This window comes from Rhinopithecus bieti, unplaced genomic scaffold (assembly GCF_001698545.2).
Source record: "Rhinopithecus bieti isolate Rb0 unplaced genomic scaffold, ASM169854v2 scaffold_10657, whole genome shotgun sequence".
In the NCBI taxonomy this organism is placed as follows: domain Eukaryota; kingdom Metazoa; phylum Chordata; class Mammalia; order Primates; family Cercopithecidae; genus Rhinopithecus; species Rhinopithecus bieti.
The window spans coordinates 332,149-354,714 of NW_016806691.1; the positions used below are offsets into that span (position 1 = coordinate 332,149).

General features: G+C 39.2%; 1 protein-coding gene across 2 annotated transcripts in view; it reads right to left on the minus strand.

Moving 5' to 3' along the window:
* The window catches only part of VMP1 (vacuole membrane protein 1), a 143,338-nt gene that overhangs the window by 74,966 nt on the left and 45,806 nt on the right, over positions 1–22,566 (minus strand). Inside the window, exons 1-2 of one of the 2 annotated variants that reach the window (XM_017877424.1) lie at positions 11,638–11,657; positions 8,731–8,898 (exon numbers count right to left, since the gene is read on the minus strand). In XM_017877424.1, coding sequence (XP_017732913.1) covers positions 8,731–8,736 — 6 coding nt within the window. In that variant the 5' untranslated portion in view covers positions 8,737–8,898; positions 11,638–11,657. Of the gene's footprint in view, positions 1–8,730; positions 8,899–11,637; positions 11,658–22,566 lie in introns of those variants that run through there. The other variant, XM_017877423.1, reaches the window with a different exon arrangement.

Here is a 22,566-nt window from a genome sequence, read left to right on the forward strand (position 1 = left end):
AAGATCACCTGAGCCCAGGAGTTTGAGACCAGCCTGGGCAACATTGTGAGATTCCTGTCTATGGGGAAAAAAAGAAAAAAAACTTGAGACAACACCTGGCGCATTGTAGACATTAAGTAAATTTTAGTTCTCTAGAATCTCTACCTAGACTCTGTTAATCATTTGTGCCCCCCCCTTTCTGATATCTAAATGATCTGATAATAAGAATTCACCGGTGGCCGGTCACGGTGGCTCATGCCTGTAATCCCAGCACTTTGGGAGGCCGAGGTGGCGGATCCCGAGGTCAAGAGATCGAGACCATCCTGGCCAATATGGTGAAACCCCATCTCTACTAAAAATACAAAAATCAGTTGAGTGTGGTGGCGCGCACTTGTAGTCCCAGCTACTTTGGAGGCTGAGGCAGGAGAATCGCTTGAACTTGAGAGGCGGAGGTTGCAGTGAGCTGAGATTGCACCACTACACTCCAGCCTGGCAACAGAGCAAGACTCTATCTCAAAAAAAAAAAAAAAGCCGGGCGTGGTGGCTCAAGCCTGTAATCCCAGCACTTTGGGAGGCTGAGACAGGCGGATCATGAGGTCAGGAGATCGAGACCACCCTGGCTAACAGGGTGAAACCCCGTCTCTACTAAAAAATACAAAAAACTAGCCAGGCGAGGTGGTGGGCGCCTGTAGTCCCAGCTACTCAGGAGGCTGAGGCAGGAGAATGGTGTAAACCCGGGAGGCGGGGAGCTTGCAGTGAGCTGAGATCCGGCCACTGCACTCCAGCCTGGGCGACAGAGCAAGACTCCGTCTCAAAAAAAAAAAAAAAAATTCAACAGTATAGATAAAAACTCTCTAGGAAATCTTCTGGAACTTCAGAAGTTGCTTTAATTTAAATACAGCGTTTCTTCTGTTGAGTTAAAACTTTTAACAAATTGTGGTCAGGAAGCCCTTTGAAAACTAAACATTAGGATGAATAAGTTTTCTTTTTTTCTTTTCTTTTCTTTTTTTTTTTGAGATGGCATCTCACTCTGTCACGAAGGCTTGAGTGCAGTGGCACAATCTTGGCAATTCTCCTGCCTCAGTCTCCCCAGTAGCTGGGACTACAGGTGTGTGCCACCATGCCCGGCTAATTCTTGTATTTTCAGTAGAGTCGGGGTTTCACTATGTTGGCCAGGCTGGTCTTGAACTCCTGACTTTAGGTGATCCACCCACCTTGGCCTTCCAAAGTGCTGGGATTACAGGTGTGAGCCACCGCACCCAGCAAATAAGTTTTCACTATAGGAAAAATGTTTATTTCCTCATGACATTGACTCATATTCCACTCACTTGGTGGACTTTTTCCTTTTTTGTGTGTGTGTATTTCTATCATGAGATATAATGTCTGTTTGTCCTGTTACCCAGGCTGGAGTGCAGTGGCGTGATCTCGGCTCACTGCAGGCTCCGCCCCCCAGGTTCACGCCATTCTCCTGCCTCAGCCTCCCAAGTAGCTGGGACTACGGGCGCCCGCCACCTAGTCTGACTAATTTTTTGTATTTTTAGTAGAGACGAGGTTTCACCATTTTAGCCAGGATGGTCTTGATCTCTTGACCTCGTGATCCGCCCTCCTCGGCCTCCCAAAGTGCTGGGATTACAGGCGTGAGCCACCGCGCCCGGTCCAACTTTTTACTTTTCTTTAGAGATAGTGTCTCTCTCTGTCACCAGGCTAAAGTGCAGTTGCACGATCATAGCTCACCGCAGCCTCAACCACCCAGGCTCAAGCTCAAGTGATCCCACCTCAGCCCCCTGAATAGCTGGAACTATATGCATATGCTACCATGCTTAGCTAGTTTTTTTTTTAGAGACAGAGTGTCACTCTGTCACCCAGGCTGGAGTGCAGTGGTGCTATCTTGGCTCACTCCAACCTCTGCCACTTGGGTTCAAGCGATTCTCCTGCCTCAGCCTCCTGAGTAGCTGGGATTACAGGTGCCTGCCACTGCACCCGCCTAATTTTGTAGTTTTAGAAGAGACAGGGTTTTACCATCTTGGTCAGGCTGGTCTTGAACTCCTGACATCATGATCCACCCGCCTCAGCCTCAGCTTCCTAAAGTGCTGGGATTACAGGTGTGAGCCACCGCACTCGGCCGCTCAGCTAGTTTTAAAAAAAATTTTGGGGTTGAGGCAGAAGAATGCTTGAATCTGGGAGGTGGAGGTTGCAGTGAGCCAAGATCGTGCCAGCCTGGGTAAGAGAGCAAGACTCTGTCTCAAAACATTTTCTTTTTTGTAGAGACGAGGTCCTGCTATGCTGCCAGGGCTGGTCTCGAACTCTTGGGCTCAAGTGATCCTCCCGCCTTGGTTTCCCAAAGTGCTGGGATTATAGGTGTGAGCCAGTGTGCCCAACCAGGATTTCTGTTTTCTGCTTTTTTTTTTTTTTTTAAAAAGAGATGAGGTCTCACTATGTTGCCCAGGCTGGTCTTGAATTCCTGGGCTCAAGTAATCCTCCCACCTTGCCTCTCAAAGTGCTAGGATCACAGGTGTGAGCCACCGTGACCCACTGTGACATTAAAGATAAGGAAAACAAAGGTTTATGAACTAGTAACTTGGTTTGGACTTAAATGGCTTAAACACAGGATAGTTAATCATGCAACAGGCACATAGTCTCTAGGGAAATTCTCAACTTTGAGCCATACACAGTGAATGAAAAAGCTTTGCTAGTTCTTAAAAAGCAATGTTAAGCATTTCAGTTTGCTCTGTCTTATGGTTCTGCCTCCAAATGCCTCAAAAAGAATTCCCAAGGGACCAAATCAAATTCAAACATTTTGTATTCACAATGGGTGGAACCAACAATTTCCATGTGTAACTACATTATCCACACTTGAAACAAGAATTTTGAAAAAGAGTCCAGGCGCAGTGCCTCACGCCTGGAATCCCAGCACTTTGGGAGGACGAGGCGGGTGGATTGCCTGAGCTCAGGAGTTTGAGAACAGTCTGGGCAACATGGCGAAACCCCGTCTCTACTAAAATACAAAAAATTAGCTGGGCGTGGTGGTGCACACCTGTAGTCCCAGCTACCTGGGAGTCTGAGGCATGAGAATTGCTTGAACCCAGGAGGCAGAGGTTGCAGCAAGCTTATGGGTGACAAAGCAAGACTCTATCTCCAACAAAAGAGAAAAAGAATACTTAACTGCCAAAAGATTAAGCCTATATTTAGTCAAAAAACAGAGAGCGAAGGCAGGAGAGACACATATACATGGATATAGGCAAAAACCAAATCATATATATTGCTAAACAAGAAAAGCTGGTCAGACGTCATGGCTCACACCTATAATCCCAGAACTTTGGGAGGCTGAGGTAGGTGTATTGCTTATGTACATGAGTTCAAGACCAGCCTGGGCAACATAATGAGACTGTCTCTACAAAAAATTATGCACTTGTGGTCCCAGCTACTTGGGAGGCTGAGGTGGGAGGATCACCTGGGCCCAGGAGGTCCAGGCTGCCGTGAGCTGTGATCAAGCTACTACACTTTAGCCTGGGTGACAGAGTGAGACTCTGTCTCAAAAACACACACACACACACACACACAAAAATCGGTAATGTTGGCCAACTTTGGAGGATGCTAGAGAACCAACTTATTATTTTAAAAATTGGTATAATAAAGATCAAGTATTTATCTTTTTCTGATATAAACTATATCTCAGGGTAACTAAATTAGTGACAAGGAAAAGTTACTTCCTTCTTAACTTTAAGGAAATTTGTCATGAGTTTGAATCACATGATTGCTTTCAGAACTGTTAAACATTTGACTTAACATTTGAACTTAGGAGAAGTTCATGTTTTGAATAAAATGTTACACTTTCTGTCCTACTTTTTCTTTTTTTCCTTTCTTTTTTTTTTTTTTTGAGGCAGAGTCTNCTACAGGCGCCCGCCACCTCGCCCGGCTAGTTTTGTATTTTTTTTTTTAGTAGAGACGGGGTTTCACCGTGTTAGCCAGGATGGTCTCGATCTCCTGACCTCGTGATCCGCCCGTCTCGGCCTCCCAAAGTGCTGGGATTACAGGCTTGAGCCACCGCGCCCGGCCTGTCCTACTTTTTTCTATGGGAGATTTTCCAAAGGTGCAGAGAATTATAAAATGAATTTAATATACTGTCACTCAACTTCAGCTAATATTAACTAATAGTTTATATTGTTCTATCTATACCCTTTCTCATTCTCTTCTCAATTATCTTGAAGCTGATCCCAGATGACATAATGGACTAAAATGAAATCAAGAGCGGTATACTGTCTTACACGTAGTTGACTATATTTACTGTTATATTTTAGTTTAATTCTCCTCGTGTTTTCCCGTATTAGCAAGAAACAATGGGAATCATGAGTCAGTACTAGTCAGTACTCTCTAATTAAGCAAATAAATACAAGGGAATTTAGTCATCCAGGCAGGTGTCCCAAAACACATTATATCCTAGATACAGACATTTATTTATCTCAAATTAGATACTGAAGTCTCATCATTTCATAATCCTTACAAAACAATTTTATGATTCTCTACAAAATTCAAATATATATTTGTATAAGACACAAATACAAAATTCTTTACATTTGTTTATCTGCAAAACAAAACATAAATTGTTGGAACACTAAAAACTGTCAGCCTAAGTTTAATTAAGGAGAGAGAATGACTGGCTTCCTTATTGCAAAATAAGTGGTATGTATAGTCAACCAATAATTCAGAAAGCTCTCCTCCAAACCATCTACTACATACAAATTTATTACCCTTCAATCCTTATTGAACTAGAGAAGAATTTAATACGCACAAAATATGCAAACCAACTGGTAACACAACATCTTCTTGGAGTGCTAATTTTATTCAAAGATTTTAGGGAAGACAAAATTCTGAATTTGTACTTTTAAAAGTTTTGTTGGGTGAGGTGGGGAAAAAACATTTTGTCAAGTGGACGCACAAGCAAATCTGCAGCATGGTGCTTTTATATTAAGAAATGTAAGTTTAATGATAAAAATCTGGAGAGCAGGAATTTTAAAAAAATCGATCTTTTTCATCGAGAAACCTTGTCTCTACCAAAAATACAAAAAAATTAGCCAGGCATGGTGGCGCATGCCTGTAATCCCAGCTACTCAGGAGGCTGAGGCAGAAGCACTTGAACCCGGGAGGCGGAGGCTGCAGTGAGTGAGATTGTGCCATTGCACTCCAGCCTGGGCAACAAGAGCGAAACTCTGCCTTAAAAAAAAAAAAAAAGTTTTTATTTTAATTAATTAATTAATTAATATTGTTTTGGAGACAGAGTCTCACCCTGTTGCCCAGGCTGAAGTGCAGTGGCACAATCTCAGCTCACTGCAACCTCTGCCACCCGGGTTCAAGTGATTCTACTGCCTTAGCCTCCTGAGTAGCACCCCATGTTGGTCTGGCTGGTCTTGAACTCATGACCTCAGGTGATCTACCTGCTTTGGCCTCCCAAAGTGCTGGGATTACAGGCGTGAGCCACTACACACAGCCCACAGCACCATTTGTTGAAGACTGTCCTTGTAAATGTTGAGAAAAATATTAACAAATTTAAACATAACTTAGTGTGTGCTGTATTTTTAATATAACTAGACAGTTACAAAGAAGGAAGGAAGAGCAAACATTTGACCTATTAATCAGTATTTATTGACATTCCTATACTACATGCAAAACTTTTTCAAAAAAATTAATTTTTTTTTTTTTTTTTGAGATGGAGTCTCGCTCTGTTGCACAGGCTGAAGTGCAGAGGTGCAATCCTGGCTCACTGCAATCTCTGTCTCCCGGGTTCAAGTGATTCTCCTACCTCAGCCTCCCAAGTCGCTGAGAATACGGGTGTGAGCCACCATGCCCAGCTAATTTTTTGTATTTTTAGTAGAGATGGGGTTTCACCATGTTGGCCAAGCTGGTCTCAAACCCCTGACCTCAAGTGATCCACCTACCTCGATCGCCCATAGTGCTGGGATTATAGGAGTGAGCCACTGTGCCCAGCCCTATGTGCAAAACTTGATGCTGATTACTGTGATGCTAATATATTTAAAGTATATTTAATATTTTTTAGGATCCTAAATATTATTTGGAGAAGAAAGCCACCATACCAGCCAAATTAATTTAAAGCATGTATAAAGCCAGGCCTAATACAGGTCTGTATTGTAGTATATACAGACAATATATACTATGGAAATTTGGAGGAGGCAGTTATCACGGCCAGCTGAGACTGTGGTTTTCATTTGTTGGCCTTAAGGTTAATCCAGCAATGTAAATAATTTTTGAAAGAATAAAAGTATAATATTAAGAAAAAAAGACAAATTTACATACAAAGTCCCTTTTCTAGCATGTTCTAAGTATCTTGTTATTCTAACATTTTTTTCATCAAAAGACTAATGTCATCAAATTTATAAAGCATATGCAAATAGGATAATAAATTTGTTACCAGTGTTTATAAAAGAGCAACAGGAAACATGACAATTTTTCCTGTCTTTCGTATTCAACAAATTCAACATTATGGTATTTCCTTTATAATTCTTTTAAAGCAAAACATAATTGCTAACACTTAACTGTGTTTCAAAACTGCTTCTTCTGAGGGTATGGTATTCATGCTCATTTTAATGAGTTAAGATTTGTAAGTGATTTGTTCCATAATCTTTAATTTCCTAAGAAATTGTTAGTGGGAAAAAATTACAGGAACATAACAAATCCAAGTAAGTTTTAAAAAAAACTCAAATGGAAACAGAAGTCTTTAACCAATGAATTATTCCTATGGATACCTGAATAAATTTAGGCATACAGGGCTGGGTGAGGAGGCTCATGCCTGTAATCCCAGCACTTTGGCAGGCCGAGGCAGGCGGATCACCTGAAGTCAGGAGTTCGAGACTAGCCTGCCCAACATGGAGAAACCCTGTTTCTACTAAAAATACAAAAAATCAGCCAAGTGTGGTGGTGGGTGCCTGTAATCCCAGCTACTAGGGAGGCTGAGGCAGGAGAATCGCTTGAACCTGGGAGGTGGAGGTTGCAGTAAGCTGAGATGGTGCTACTGCACTTCAGCCCTGGGCAACAGTGCACTTCAGCCCTGGGTGACAGAGCAAGACTATCTCGAAAAAAAAAAAAAAAAAAAAAAAAAAATTTAGGCATTAAAAAAAAAATTGTGTAGATTAGAATCCATCTGCCACTTAACATGCTGTCCAAAGAATCTTGTAAAATAAACTTAAGCAAACCACAAAAAGAGTAACTGGAACAACTGAAAGTAAAATTGCCATATACGACCATACAGCCTGATACCTTCACTATAATAAGGCTTGGTTTATATTAAATGTCTGACCTTACTTTAGTTAGCATTGTAACAACTCAGAAAATGAAATGAGTCCTCTAAGAACACAGTATTTTCTTGTTGTTGTTGTTGAGATGTAGTCTCGCTCTGTAGCCCAGGCTGGAGAGTGGTGGCGGGTCTCGGCTCACTGCAACCCCTACTTCCAGGGTTCAAGCAATTCTCATGCCTCAGCATCCTGAGTAGCTGAGATTATGGGTATGCGCCACCATGCCCGGCTAATTTGTGTATTTTTAGTAGAGGCAGGGTTTCAGTTTCACCATGTTGACCAGGCTGATCTCGAACTCCTGGCCTGCAGTGATCTGCCTGCCTTGGCCTCCCAAAGTGCTGAGATTACAGGGATGGCCACCAGGTCCAACCAGAACACAGTATTTTAAATCTAAAACTAAGACATATGGGGAGGATCACTTGAGCCCAGGAGGTTGAAGCTCCAATGAGCCGAGATGGCACCACTGCACTCCAGCCTGGGCAACAGAGCAAGACCCTATCTCAAGAAACAAACAAACAAATAAATAAATAAATGCATACATACATATACACACACAATTTGTATTTGCCAAATAAAAATAAAATTTTAAATTAAAAGAGTAAGACATGACATTTGCCAATCTAATAATTATATATAACTATATATTACCAATCTAATATTTATATATATTTTATATAACTCTTAGACAAATTCTAAGAGTTTATCAGGTATAGAAATACTGGAACAAATTTTATAATGTAGTATACAGTTGACCCTTGAACAACATGGATTTGAACTGTGCCAGTACAAGTTATAATCAGTGTGCCTCTCATGGCTCCCCATCTACCTCCTCCACCTCCTTTGCCTCTGCCACCCCTAAGACAGCAAGACCAACCCCTTCTTTCCCTCCTCCTCCTCCTCAATCTCTTCAACATGCAAATGGAGTGGAAATGATGATCCATTTCCACTAAATTAATAATAAATATATTTCCTTTTCCTCATAATTTTCTTTGTAACATAGTATATAATACTATATTAACACATACAAAATATGTGTTAATCTACTATTTATCATTAAGGCTTCTGTTCAACAGGAAGCTATTAGTAGTTAAGTTTTTGGGGAGTTAAAAGTTATATGTGGATTTCCTACTGCACAGGGGGTTGGCAACCCTAACCCACACGTTGTTCAAGGCTCAGCTGTAGTTCCATCATCTGTACTCCCTTTCCCTGCTGGAGTCTACTTGGCCTCAGTTGCTTTGTGATACATATGGTTCATGCCTTTTTTCCCAATGCCATTCATGAAGAGGAGATGCTCTAAAAGGTTTCTTTTGCCTTAGAAGTAGGTAGCTGGTCACTTACTGAATCATTCACTGACAAGGAATATGTTTAGATTCCATTTCAGTAAGGTACAACACACTATCAAGATGGTGAGGTTAGTTTTAAACAAATATGAAAATGCATATCTTACCCACATGCAGGCTTCAATCCTAACTTTTGAGATGATACTCCACAAAGAAATGGTTCCTTCAGTGCCCTCTTCATCTGGACAAATAATCTGATCAGGATAGGGTGGTTCAGGAAAATTAACTGAATTGCATTCATAAGCAGCTAATGTAACTGAGGCTATATGTGGACCCTATAAAACAAATACAAGAAACTTCTGATGAGAACTACTAAAAAATTATCAATACATGTTATTTTAATAGTATATTAATTACCATATAATAAAAATCTTAGCTTTCAAAGAACAAAATAATTCTAAATAATTTCAAGACGCAGTTAGTAACATGAAGAAAATAATCCTTCCCAGAATCTCTTCCTGGTTGACTTAAAAAAAAAAAATCAGATTTATTGAGGTAAAATTTACACATAATAAGTCACTTATTTGAGGTCTACATTTCAATTAGCTTTGACGAATACATTCAGCCATATAACTACACCAATCAAGATACAGAACATTTCCATCACTGCAAAAATGATCCCTTGGCCAGGCACGGCAGCTCATGCCTGTAATCCCACCACTGTGGGAGGCTGAGGCAGGAGGACTGCTTGAAGCCAGGAGTTCAAGACCAGACTGGGCTACAAAGCAAGACCTCATCTCTACAAACATTTAAAAAATTAGCTATGCACTGTGGCATGTGCCTGTAGTTCCAGCTACTCGGGAGCTGAGGCAGGAGGATTGCTTGAGCCCAGGTGTCGGAGGCTGTAGTGAGCTATGATTGTGCCACTGCACTCCAGTCTGGATGATGGAACGAGGCCCCATGCCTTATTAAAAAAAAATATCTTGTGTTCCTCTGTGGCCAATTCCCTCCCTCAAGTCCTAGTCCCCGGCAACCACTGATCTAATTCCTTGCTTGACTTTTATTTTATGTATCTATATTTCTCATTTGTTAGATTATTCCTTTTATTAAAAAAACAACTTTCTGAGCCATTGTTCTTCTAGGCACAATTTGAGAATATCACTTTATGTCCTTACTTAAAAACAGTTAGTGATGTACCACCTCACGTAACCTTTCCTAGTGAGATCATAAAGCAAAAATGTAACTGTGAAACCAGTATCAATGAGTTTTACACAATGGTTCCTAAAAGCACAAGACGAGGGGTCCGCATACTAGGGAGTTGGTTAAAATATACATTCCTGGGTCCCTTAAGCATAGGTTGATAGATGCCCTCTAGCATACAGTAACTAGCAGCCATCAGCTATTATGAAGAGAAATACTTTACTTGTAGAATAAAATTATTTAAATATATACACATGAGATTTTATTAGTAACTATATTGTGCGAGTATTTCTGAATCTGAAGATTTCTGTTAAAGGTTTCTCCAATGATTTTTCATAAATGAGTCAGTCCCACAGAAAAGTAAGTCGGCTCTGTGTATAAGAAAGTGTTTTAAGATCACATGATGGAAGAATCTGTGGTTCAAAGCACACAAAATCTAGTGATAAAAATAAAACTAAGATATTCTACTACCAAGATAATAAAATTTTGTTTGATGTTAATATAAAATACAAAGTCGTTCACACATGTGATATTTATCTCTAAATAGAATTGGCATTTTCTGTTAAAATAATACCTAAAAAACGAAATCCTTGGCACTGAATCAGTTAATTATTAGTTTTTTTCTGGATCAAAAAAAATCGATGTGAAGTTTTAGCCTTTGTTCCTCTTTTGGGGGACTTTTAATTCTTGGAAATGCAGAAATATTAAACTGTTAAAATAAGTATAGAAGATTTTGAAAAGAATACTTTGATTACTTAGGTTTTTGAAAACTTATGATTAACCATGAAATCTACAATTGTTTCTTTAAACACTAGGTGCACACAAGAGATTTCACAGTTAGGGGAAAAAATAATTATTTTGTGATACTACAAAAAAAACTCCAAAGTTTGTGATATTCAAAATAACTGCATAGTTTGTGAAACATTTCTCCTCATACAATTATAGCTGTCGGACGTAATTTAAAAAAGATAAAAGAAATCAGCTGTAACTTCCACCTTTACTGTTAGAAAACACAAAAGAGACATATGAATGCTAATAAGTGAAAAAGAAGAAAATTTAAGAGTTTGTCCATGCTGTCCCCAGGTAATGTCCTCTTTGGCTACAGGTACAGTCTACAACTAAAGTTAGAAATGAGTTTCAAGTGAACAAAAAATAAAATTGCCCTGGGAGCTAAAATAATGAGATTTCTGGGATATATAGGAAAGAAAAAGCTATATTTGCATTCCAGAAATATAAAAAATGTATCCTAACAGATTAAACACATTATCCAATAAAATAAAAGTTCTTCATAGTTTTAATTTCTAGTAATTCTGAAAAGGGAAATTTTCAACAATCTGATTTGAGAATGTTTTCTCAAGTCTCCGATTTGAGAATTCTTTCTTCTAAAGAAGTCTGTTCATTCACTCAACTAAACTGACATATATTTTCCATAACCACACTAATAAGTCATGATTACTCAGCCTTTGAGGCAGATGTGGTGGTTCCCAGACAAAATGAACATTAACAACTCAGTTTCTTGTCCTTTGTTCATAGTTTAAACTATATTAAGTGATAGGAAACCTCACAAGTTCTATTCAACATTATAGCTTAATGGTTTCTAAATATAACCAATTTGAATGAAAAAATATGTTTATATGAAAATCCAAACAAAACTAAAAAAAATTTTGATTAAAAGTTTTAAAAGTTACACAGAATTCAAACTACTTTTAAAGTATATTTTCTAAAAACTACAAGTCTCACTACAATATAGCAAATATGTGTCACATTTTTAACCATACTAAACAAAGAAACAAGAAAGTAAAGACCCAAACAGCTATAGTATTAACTGAAAAGCTTAACTGGATAAAATCTGCCACAGGATATAAAATTTATACATTTACTGAGCAGCAGGTTCCAACTCTTCAGGGAACATGGGTTAAGGATCTTGGTCGATGGCTGAAGGTTTTCTGCCTCAGGACCGGATGAAGTAACGGATACTAGACTTTCATTTCCATAGCAAACAATTAGAAAACTGGACAAAATATATGGGACAATTCTTTTTAGACATTGTACTACAGGCAGTACAGGGCTCTGATTACCAAGAGAAGGGATAAAAATGAAGAAACCATACACTGACTCTGGCTTCTTGTCTGTAGACACATTCCACGCCTGCCAAAAATGCCATGGTCAAAAGAGGAAGAGCCCAAACAAAGCATGTTGCTCTTGCTGAATTGAGAATGAGATTGGGGTTCACGAGTTCAGGATTCAGGGAGGCTGAGGCAGTCAGAATTTATGAGGCAGTATACCAGAAAAGAGAAAGCTACACAGAGAGAAAGAACTCTAGAAATCTGCACAGGGGTCCCCTTCAGACTCTGGCACACAAAGCTGCACTGTATGCTAAGGTGAGAACACAAGGCCAGGCAAAAAACCACCGGGAAAAGAACAATTACTGGGGATTTGTAAACTGACCAATTCCCAGAGTTCACACAGGCCTGGGAAACATCTGTGATCAACCAGCTAGAGTAGACAGACTCAGCATTCAACCCAGAAAGGTCATGCCTGGGTAGGTACGACCTTTCCTTCTGGTCCTAAGGTGAAAGCTACTCTAGTCTAACCCTAACAGGGTTTAAAACAAGTCTTAAAAAGATCAAGCTGATCCACAGGTAACTTAATTGCCCCCTTCACCCTGCCCATACATCGGTGTTCTATAGTGGAAAACAAAATCCACACAAGCAACAATTTAACACTACATATCTAGCATTCAATTAAAAATTACTAGCACTCAATATAATATTACTAGACATGCGAGGCAGCAATATATAACTTATAACCAAAAGAAATATTGCTCAATAGAAACAGATGCAGGTTTGATGAAAAATATCAATCCATAGACTTAAGAAACTGAACAAATCCAGTCACGATTGACACAAAGAAAATAAAACATATAAGCTGGGTGCAGTGGCTCACACCTGTAATCCCCGCACTTTGGGAGGCCAAGGTGGGAAGATCATGAGGTCAGGAGTTCGAGACCACCCTGGCCAACATGGTGAAACCTATCTCTACTAAAAATACAAAAAATTAGCCGGGCGTGGTGGCAAGTGCGTATAATCCCAGCTACTGGGGAGGCTGGGACAGGAGAATCACTTGAACCCAGGAGGCAGAAGTTACAGTGAGCTGAGATCTCATCACTGGACGCCAATACAAAAAAAAAAAAAAAGAAAAGTAAAATAAAAAAAAGAAAAAAAAGAAAAGAAAACATATAGGCCGGGCATGGTGGCTCACACCTGTAATCCTAGCACTTTGGGAGGCCAAGGTGGGCAGATCATGAGGTCAGGAGATCGAGACCATCCTGGCCAACATGGTGAAACCCCATCTCTACTAAAAATACAAAAATCAGCTGGGTGTGGAGGCTAAGGCAGGGGAATGGCTTGAACCTGGGAGGTGGAGATTGCAGTGAGCCGTGATGGTGCCACTGCACTCCAGCCTGGCGACAGAGCAAGAAGCCATCTCGAAAAAAGAAAATAAAACATAATCAAACTGCTAAAAATCATCACAATCATATCATAATGAAATTGCTGTAATTCAATGATAAGAGGAAAAGTCTGAAAAACAATAGAGGAGATAGGCCGGGCGCGGTGGCTCACGCATGTAATCCCAGCACTTTGGGAGGCCAAGGAGGGCTGATCACGAGGTCAGGAGATTGAGAGCATCCTGGCTAACGCAGTGAAACCCCGTCTCTACTAAAAATACAAAAAATTAGCCAGGCGTGGTGGCGGGCGCCTGTAGTCCCAGCTACTCGGGAGGCTGAGGCAGGAGAATGGCGTGAACCCGGGAGGTGGAGCTTGCAGTGAGCCGAGATCGTGCCACTGCACTCCAGCCTGGGTGACAGAGCCACTCTGTCTCACAAAAAAAAAAAAAAAAAAAAAAAAAAAAAAAAAAAGGAGATAAAAATAACACATTATCTACAGAGAAAAATAGGTCAGACTTTTCATCAGAAATACTATGCAAACCAAAAGACATCAGAATTACTTCTTTAAAGTGTTGAAGAAAAAAATACCTGTGAATCTGGGCCCTAGGGAAAATATATTTCAAAAAAATATATTTCAAAACAGTACTGTGGGTTTATGACATATGAGGAAGTAAAATGTATAAGAAGTAAAATGTATGACAACTAAAGCATAAATTATAAATTATGGGAGGAGGAAAATAAAGAACATTATTATAAGGTTGTTTGTTACATTATATACAAAATGAGAAAATAATACTTCATTGTTCACCCGGTAAGTTAATGGGGCATACTGCAAACCTTAGGACAACCACAAAATTTTTTTAATTTTTTTTTTTTGAGAAAGGGTCCCACCCTGTTGCCCAGGCTGGAGGGCAGTAGTGTGATCACAGCTTACTGGAGTCTTGACTGCCTGGGTTCATGAGATTATACCTCAGCCTCCCGAGTAGCTGGGACCACAGGCATGCATCACTACACCTAACTATACCACTAAAAATTTAAAAAGAAGTAGAACAAACAAGCAAATAAATTCAATACCAAAAAAAAAAAAAAAAAAAAAAAACCCACAAAAAAACAAAACAAAAAAAAACCCCCCTCAGTCCAAAAGAAGGCAGAGAAAAAAGAAAAAGGAATAAAAAATTAGATACAACCGCTTGAGGGCAGACTTAAACCCAATCATATTGATAACTACATTAATTGCAAATGGACCAAACATATGAATTCAGGCAGAGACTGTTAGACTGGATTAGTATATGCTGTCTGTAAGAAACCTACTTTAAATATTAAGAACCCAGAAAAGAAAGAGTAAAGAGACGGGAAAAGAAAAACCATTTAAAAAAATCCATAAAAAAGATAAAGTAGCTAAATTAATATTAGACAAAGTAGATTTAAGGACAGGGAATATTAACAGAGATTCACAGGAACATTTCACAATGATAAACGGTCTAATTCTCAGGAAGTCAGACCAATTCTAATTGTGTATACACCCAATAACAGAGTGTGAAAATACATAAAGCAAAAACTGATCTCTTGAACTGAGTTTGAGACCAGCCTGGACAACATAGGCAGACCCTGTCTCTACAAAAAATGGAAAAATTAGATGGGGCCAGGTGTGGCGGCTCACACCAGTAATCCCAGCACATTGGGAGGCCTTGGTGGGAGAATCTCTTGAGCCCAGGAGTTTGAGACTAGCAAATCTCTTGAGCCCAGGAGTTTGAGACTAGTTTGAGACTGGGCAACGTAGGGAGAACAGAGAAATGAACAAATCCCCAATTATAGCTAGAAATTTTACTTTATTTTAAATTTAATTTTATTTTGAGATGGAGTCTCACTCTGTTGCCCGGGCTGGAGTGCAATGCTGCGATCTCGGCTTACTGCAACCTCTGCCTCCCAGGTTTAAGTGATTCTCCTGCCTCAGCCTCCCGAGTAGCTGGGGTTTCAGGCACCCACCACCACACCCAGCTAATTTTTGTATTTTTGGTAGAGATGGGGTTTCACCATGTTGGTCAGGCTGGTTTTGAACTCCTGACCTCAGGTGATCCACTTGTCTGGGACCACAGGTGCAAGATACCACACCCAACTAATTTTTTTTCTTTTTTTCTTGAGACAGGGTCTCTCATTCCATCACCCAAACTGGAGTGCAGTGGCAAGATCTTGGCTCACTGCAGCCTCAACCTCTCCAGTTCTGGTGATCCTCCCACCTCAGCCTCCTGGGTAGCTGGGACTTCAGGTGTGCACCACCACGCCTGGCTAATTTTTTGTAGAGATGGGGTTTTGCCTGCTGCCCAGGCTAGTCTCTAACTCCTGGGATCAAGTGATCTATCTGCCTCAAAGTGCTGGGATTACAGGTGTAAGCCAGACTGCCCAGCCCAGCTAATTTTTTTTCATTATTTGTAGACAGGTCTCCCTATGTTGCTTAAACTCCTGGGCTCAGGGGATCCTCCTACCAACGCCTCCCAAAGCGCTGGCATTACAGGCATGAGCCAGTGCACCTGGCCCAGATAATTTTTTTCCATTATTTTTAGAGATGGGTCTCCCTATGTTGCCCAGGCTAGTCTCAAACTCCTGGGCTCAAGAGATTCTCCCACCAAGGCCTCCCAAAGTGCTGGGATTACTGGTGTGAGCCGCCACACCTGGCCCCATCTAATTTTTCTGTTTTTTTGTAGAGACAGGGTCTGCCTATGTTGTCCAGGCTGGTCTCAAACTTAGTTCAAGGGATCCTCCTGCGTTGGCCTCCCAAAGCACTGGGATTAGATGTGAGTCACCATGCCTGGCACATACATAGTAGAAAACTTCAACATCTATATTTCATTAATTGATAGAACAACTACACTGATAATTGTATGGACACAGAAGATTTGAATAATATAGAAAATACCACCCAACAAGATCCAAATATATATTATTTTCAAGTACACATGGCATATTTGCCAAGACAGACCATATGCTGTGCTATAAAATGAGTCTGAACACATTTAAAAGGATGTGAAATGTGGCAAGGTAAAGATCAATACAGGGAGTATGTCTTAAAGTGGCAAATAGGCCAGGCAGGTGGCTCACGTCTGTATTCTCGGCACTTTGGGAGGTTGAGGCTGGAGAATCACCGGAGCCCAGGAGTTTTGAGATCAGCCTGGGTAACATGGTGAGACCCTATCTCTTTAAAAAAAAAACAAAAAAAAACCAACAACAAAAAAACAAATTAGCTGGGTATGGTGGTGTGCACCTGCAGTCTCAGTTACTTGGGAGGCTGAAGTGGGAGGATTGCTTGAGCCTGGGAGGTCAAGGTCGCTGTGAGCTGAGATCACACCACTGCACTCCAGCCTGGTCGACAGAGTGAGACCCTGTCTTAAAAAAAAAAAGATAAAGAAAAGTGGCAAATAAAGGCCTGTTTTATTTTTGGTAACTCAGTATAGTTATTCTAGATGAAGTCAAATCAACAAGATAGCTCAGTTATTTTCAACATATTGGACATCTGGATTTGCTTCATTTCAGAGTTCCATATATCTAGTCTCATGAGCTGTATTACATTATATTTTCCAAAGATTGGTAATGGAATAATTTTGCCTTGTCCAGGATAAAAGATGTAGTGCTTGGCCAGGCAAGAGTATGTCTGGGTGAGAGCAAACCATACTTAGATGAAAGGGTAAGATTTCTAATAAGAGCAGATGTAGGTATTTGTCTGTGGAAAAATATATTTTATCTTTTAAAACTCCTTTTACATATGTTTAAAAGTTACATTTCCATGATTTACATTCTTTCATGAGTTTTAGTGATTAAAAAAAAACCGAATTGAGATAAGTCTATGTAATCAATTTTTACTCTAGCTTCAAGAATGATAAGACACTATTAGTTCTTCTAATTAAGAGAAACTTAGAATTTAAAAAAATTGTCCTAGAAAGGTAAAATTAAACAAAATCACATCTCTCTCTCTCCCTCTCTCTCTCCATCCTAATCTGATAGTGAAGAGTTTTAAACAGTTTTCTGATAATAATGTAGTATCCATGTAAGCCCAGAGAAAGAAATTCTTGTGCTACAAACACTAATTAGGGTCATAGTAAGAAAGGGGTGAATATATTCATACTTTAATTTGTGAAAAAATCATATTAGTAAAATGATAAACTAGTATGTACATTGCTGCTTAATTTTTTTTTTTTTTTTTTGAGACAGAGTCTCGCTCTGTCGCCCAAACTGGAGTGCAGTGGCCGGATCTCAGCTCACTGCAAGCTCCACTTTTCGGGTTCATGTCATTCTCCCGCCTCAGCCTCCCGAGTAGCTGGGACTATAGGCGCCCGCCACCTCGCCCGGCTAGTTTTTTTTGTATTTTTTAGTAGAGACGGGGTTTCACCGGGTTAGCCAGGATGGTCTCGATCTCCTGACCTTGTGATCCGCCCGTCTCGGCCTCCCAAAGTGTTGGGATTACAGGCTTGAGCCACCGCGCCCGGCCAACTGCTGCTTAATTTTAAGTAAGTAAAACATTTTCCGGATTTTGAACTTTTCAAGTTCTTTGGATTTATACTATAGCAGCTCGCTCATGATTTACTATAATTCTTCACACACTTTGTAGCATTTAAAGGATTGAAAAGGTTATACTCATGTCTATGTTTCATCAAGAAAAACAGTATATCATCCAAAAGACCAAAGATAGAATACTGTTGGGTTTACTTTACGGTCCTTTCTTACAGAGACATCTTTTAAAAACGAAAGACCTAAAATGTTCATATTAGTTAATTTATTAGCCTAATTTAGGCAGTATATTTATCAACCAAGATGAAGAATACAACATCACATTAAGATTACAGAATATGTGTTGTGTGTGTATGAGTATTTTTAAGGAAGGCAAGCAGACAAAACAGACAGACATTCTTCCACTCTAGACGGCTCCCTCAGAACTGATAAAACATTCCTAAAGACTGGAGTTGTTTGGACAACATCTGTAATGTCAATTCATAGCCTAATCCATCATCTATACACAGAAGTCAAGTGAGATCCCAAAGGCAAAATTTCCAATTAGTTTTGTCTGGAAAGTTTAGGGCAAAGGTAATAAAATCAAGAATCCTGTGCTGATTCACTGGGAAAACATTTATTTGCCACACTTCTTCACTAAGGAACAAAAGCAGTCAGTGGTTAGTCTGGAATGTGATTCATTAGGAATATCTGGGTGATAAACAAAAGAAGATGACAAATCATTGTTTGTATGACTTGCAAAACCTTTGTTTTCTTTCAAGGGACTTCAGAAACCCTTTTGCAAACACAGAAATTCTCCTCAGAATTTTTTTAATCATTGTTTTTATCATTAGAGTAAAAAAACAAGGTTCTAATCTACAGCAAATAAATCTAGAAGGCTAGAGTGTAAAACATCAATTCCCAATGGGCACTGACAAGTTTAACCAGTGTTTATATTCTTTTTGTGAAGAAGGTCCCAAGTTATGCCTCTGGTCTCTCTTTACAAAATGCAGTAAAGGCTGGGAACAGTGTCTCACGTTTGTAATCTTAACACTTTGAGAGGCCGAGGCAGCAGGATCACTTGAGCCCAGCAGTTCAAGACTAGCCCGGACAACACAGTGAAATTCTGTCTCTACTAAGAAAAAATATTAGCCCAGTGTAGTGGCATATGCCTGTAGTCCCAGCTACTTGGGAGGCTGAGATGGGAGGACCACTTGATACCAGGAGTTCAAGGTTGCAGTGAGCTATGATCATGCCACTGCACTCCAGCCTGAGCGACAGAGCAAGACCCTGTCTAAAAACAAAAAAACCAAAACAAAAAACCAAAAACCAAAACAAAAAACAAAGAAACAAACTGTCAAAAAGCAGGAACCTGTGCATGAATTAATGTGGATTTCAGTTTTCTAAATCTGTTGGTAAATTACTGTTGGTAACTTCTATCTCATCTCCTTTGTTTAACAAAAAGCCTAATAATGACAGTTACCTAGGTCATAGGGTAGAAATATGAGATTATACTATAAAAGTGCAAGTATAAAATTGCTGGATAAAACAAAAGAAATATGAACTCTATAGTATTAGTTCATGCTCCAAGTTATTAGGTACTGTCTTTGAAGCTATTTTTATTATGTTGAATTAATCCATATTAAAAGGTATGTTTGGCCAGGCGTGGTGGCTCATGCCTGTAATCCCAGCAGTTTGGGAGGCCCAGGCGGGCAGATCACTCGAGGTCAGGAGTTCGAGACCAGCCTGGCCAACATTGTGAAACCCTGCCTCTACTAAAAACACAAAAAATTAGCCAGGCGTGGTGGCACATAGTTGTAGTCCCAACTACTCAGGAGACTGAGGCAGGATAATTGCTTGTACATGGGAGACGGAGTTTGCAGTGAGCCAAGATCGCGCCATTGCACTCCAGCCTGGGTGACAGAGTGAGTCTCCATCTAAAAACCAAAAGAAAAAGAAAAAAAGGCATGTTTCGCCTTTGTTCTCTAGACCCAAACAACTTTTGATCATACAGTTGACTGAAGTATTCAGGAGAAATGAACTATATATTTATGAGAGTGCTGTTAAAAAAAGTGGGGGCTAGTATAAATTGTTTAAAATGTATGCCCAACAACAAATTTAAGCTAAACTAAATTTTCTTGTCTTTCATTTAAGCATACATTAATACACTTAAGGGCAGGAAGTTACCCAGTCTGTGCATACCCCTTTTCCTTGGCAAAAACCCAGCCCAATGTCCTGAAGACCTTGGTTTCTTCTTTTGATGTGGTGATGCTCAGCAGAGTTAATATATGAGTCATTCCTTAGAGAAAGACAGAGAGAAGAGCTTTCATGCCTTCATCAAACAAAAGGCAAATAGATTTTTTTTCTAAGAAGGGTCTGTTGGTCTTCCTGAAACAGCACTGAGTCACTGCATGCTTACAGCCATAGTTATAAGTGTCTGGTATCAAGTCATACCAGAGCCTTAACTTTTGGTAATTTCTTTTTTGTCTTAAAAGGAGGATAGACAAGTGAGCAATAAAGGAATATTCAGAAGTCAAGCTGAATTGATAGGGAAGAAGCTGGCTAACAATTTTTTTTTAAAAGAATGATTCCACTTTATGGTATTAACAACTACTACAATATTTCACTTACTGAAACTATTTCACTATTTTATTTCAACCCATATCAATGCAGTTTTCCAAATAATATTTACTTTCAGCAATAGCCAAGAGTCAAAAAATATCAGAAATGTCTATACCTAAGGAAAAAACAGCTTTTAAAAAGTGCAGAATACTATACAGTACTTCTTCCTTAGGGTGCCATGTACAGAGGAGGTTATAAATATGAAAAAAATTAAGATGTCAGATTTTGAAAATGTATAATTTTTTTTTGTTTTCTTTTAGTCATCAATTGACCTGCACTTCAGGGTAAATGTACAATTTTTAACACATATTTTAATAATGAAAGAATCCCAAACTTTAAAGCAGAAACAGGCCTCTAAATCTTACACAGGGGCACATATCTCACAACTTTCTTTGTATCTAATTGATAACAAAGAGTCAAGTTTTTTCTATAATAATGGTCATATGAAACAAATGGCTCACAGATATCATTCAAAGGATAACTCCTTGATGTTACAGCTTCTAATAAAACCTGATCTGTTCTACAATGTAACTGAATAGTTCCCAACTTTTCTACTTCCAAACTGCTTCTAGAAAGTAAAACTCTTAACACTTAAAACATGAGAAAATCCAATGGTTAAAATATATGGCAAACAGAAAAATTGTAAAATATATTCAGCCTTCTACTTATAGCTAAATATTTGGGTATCTTTTAAATTATAAAATGATTGTCGATAGTTTTTCTTCTCTTTACAATTCTTTGTCTAGAAGCTGGGCTTGATTGAAAGGGATATAGGGCTTTGTGAAGCCTTTTGCCAGGAAACTGCTCCACCTAGTGTCAAAAATTGTACATCACATTATATAGGAGAGTAAATTGTAGCTGATGGACTCCTTTGCTATTAAGAACAGCCTTTATAAATCCTTAATGTTACATACAGTTTACAAATGGTTCTTTAATCATCTTTTTGTCTGGTAACCTGATGAATAATAATGTACATGCATATAAGGAGCATGTCCAGAATACATTTCTCATAGTCAAGTACCGAAGTTCCTGTTTTTGTTAACCTGGTTAATTACAGAATTATGAATCATATTTCTCTGTTAGTGGGAAATAATTACAAGGTAGCTACAGAAATAACCCCATCACTTCTCCTAATTGTGTACAACATCTACACCTTTTTTTGTTCTTGAGACAGGGTCTCATTCTGTCGCCCAGGCTAGACTGCAGTGGCGCGATCATAGCCTCCTTGGCTCAAGTGATTCTCCAACCTTGGCCTCAACCTCCACCTGAGTAGCTGGGACTACAAGAGCATGCCACTATACCTGGCTAATTAAAAAATTTATTTGTAGAGACGGGGTCCCACTAGGTTGCCCAGGCTGGTCTGGCCTTGAACTCCTGACCTCAAGTGATCCTCCTGCCTTGGTCTCCCAAAGTGCTGGGAATACAGGTACAAGCCATTGCACCTGGCCTATGCTTTTTAGAAATAAATTTTATTGTGCATAATTGAGGCTTACAATATGATGCTATAGTATACATACAGATAACAAAATGGTTATACTATAGTAAAGCAAATTAACATGTCTATCATCTTACATAGCTACTTTTTAAAAATAAGAACAGCTAAAAATCTACTTAACAAAAATCCCTAATCCATTATAATTTCACAACTGTGGTACCTTAGATCTTTGGAAATGTTCATCCTACACATGACATCTAAACTTAATCCATAAGTTATTTATTCCTTAAAATGGTTGCAATCTTGTAAAATCTGGTATTTAAGAGGAATTGAACATACCAATGGTTACATGAAACTGGAACCAAATCTTCCTGTCATCAGACAGCTCATTTGGAAGAAATTCATCTGCTTTTCCCTTCATAAAAAGCATTTTTTTTTACTCTTAATTTTTTTTATACAACTCAAGCATATGCACAACTATATTCTTTTCTAAAGCATCATGTTAAACCTGTTATTTCTTGATCAAGAAGAGAGAAATGATAGTACTTATTTGGCAAATGGGTGAACCAAATACATAGATGTCATACAAAAATCCTTAGAAGACAGCTAGCTCTAATTAAGGGTCCCAGGCTCAAAATGTCTCTTCTGGTGTACTACTGTCATTCAATGAGTTACAGCAGGGGTTAACAAACTACAAACTGCAGACCAAATCCAGCCTGCTACCTCTTTTTATGAATAAAGTTTTACCGGAAAACGGACACATTCATTCATTTATGTACTGTCTGTAATTGCTTTCTCATTACAATGACAGATCTGAGT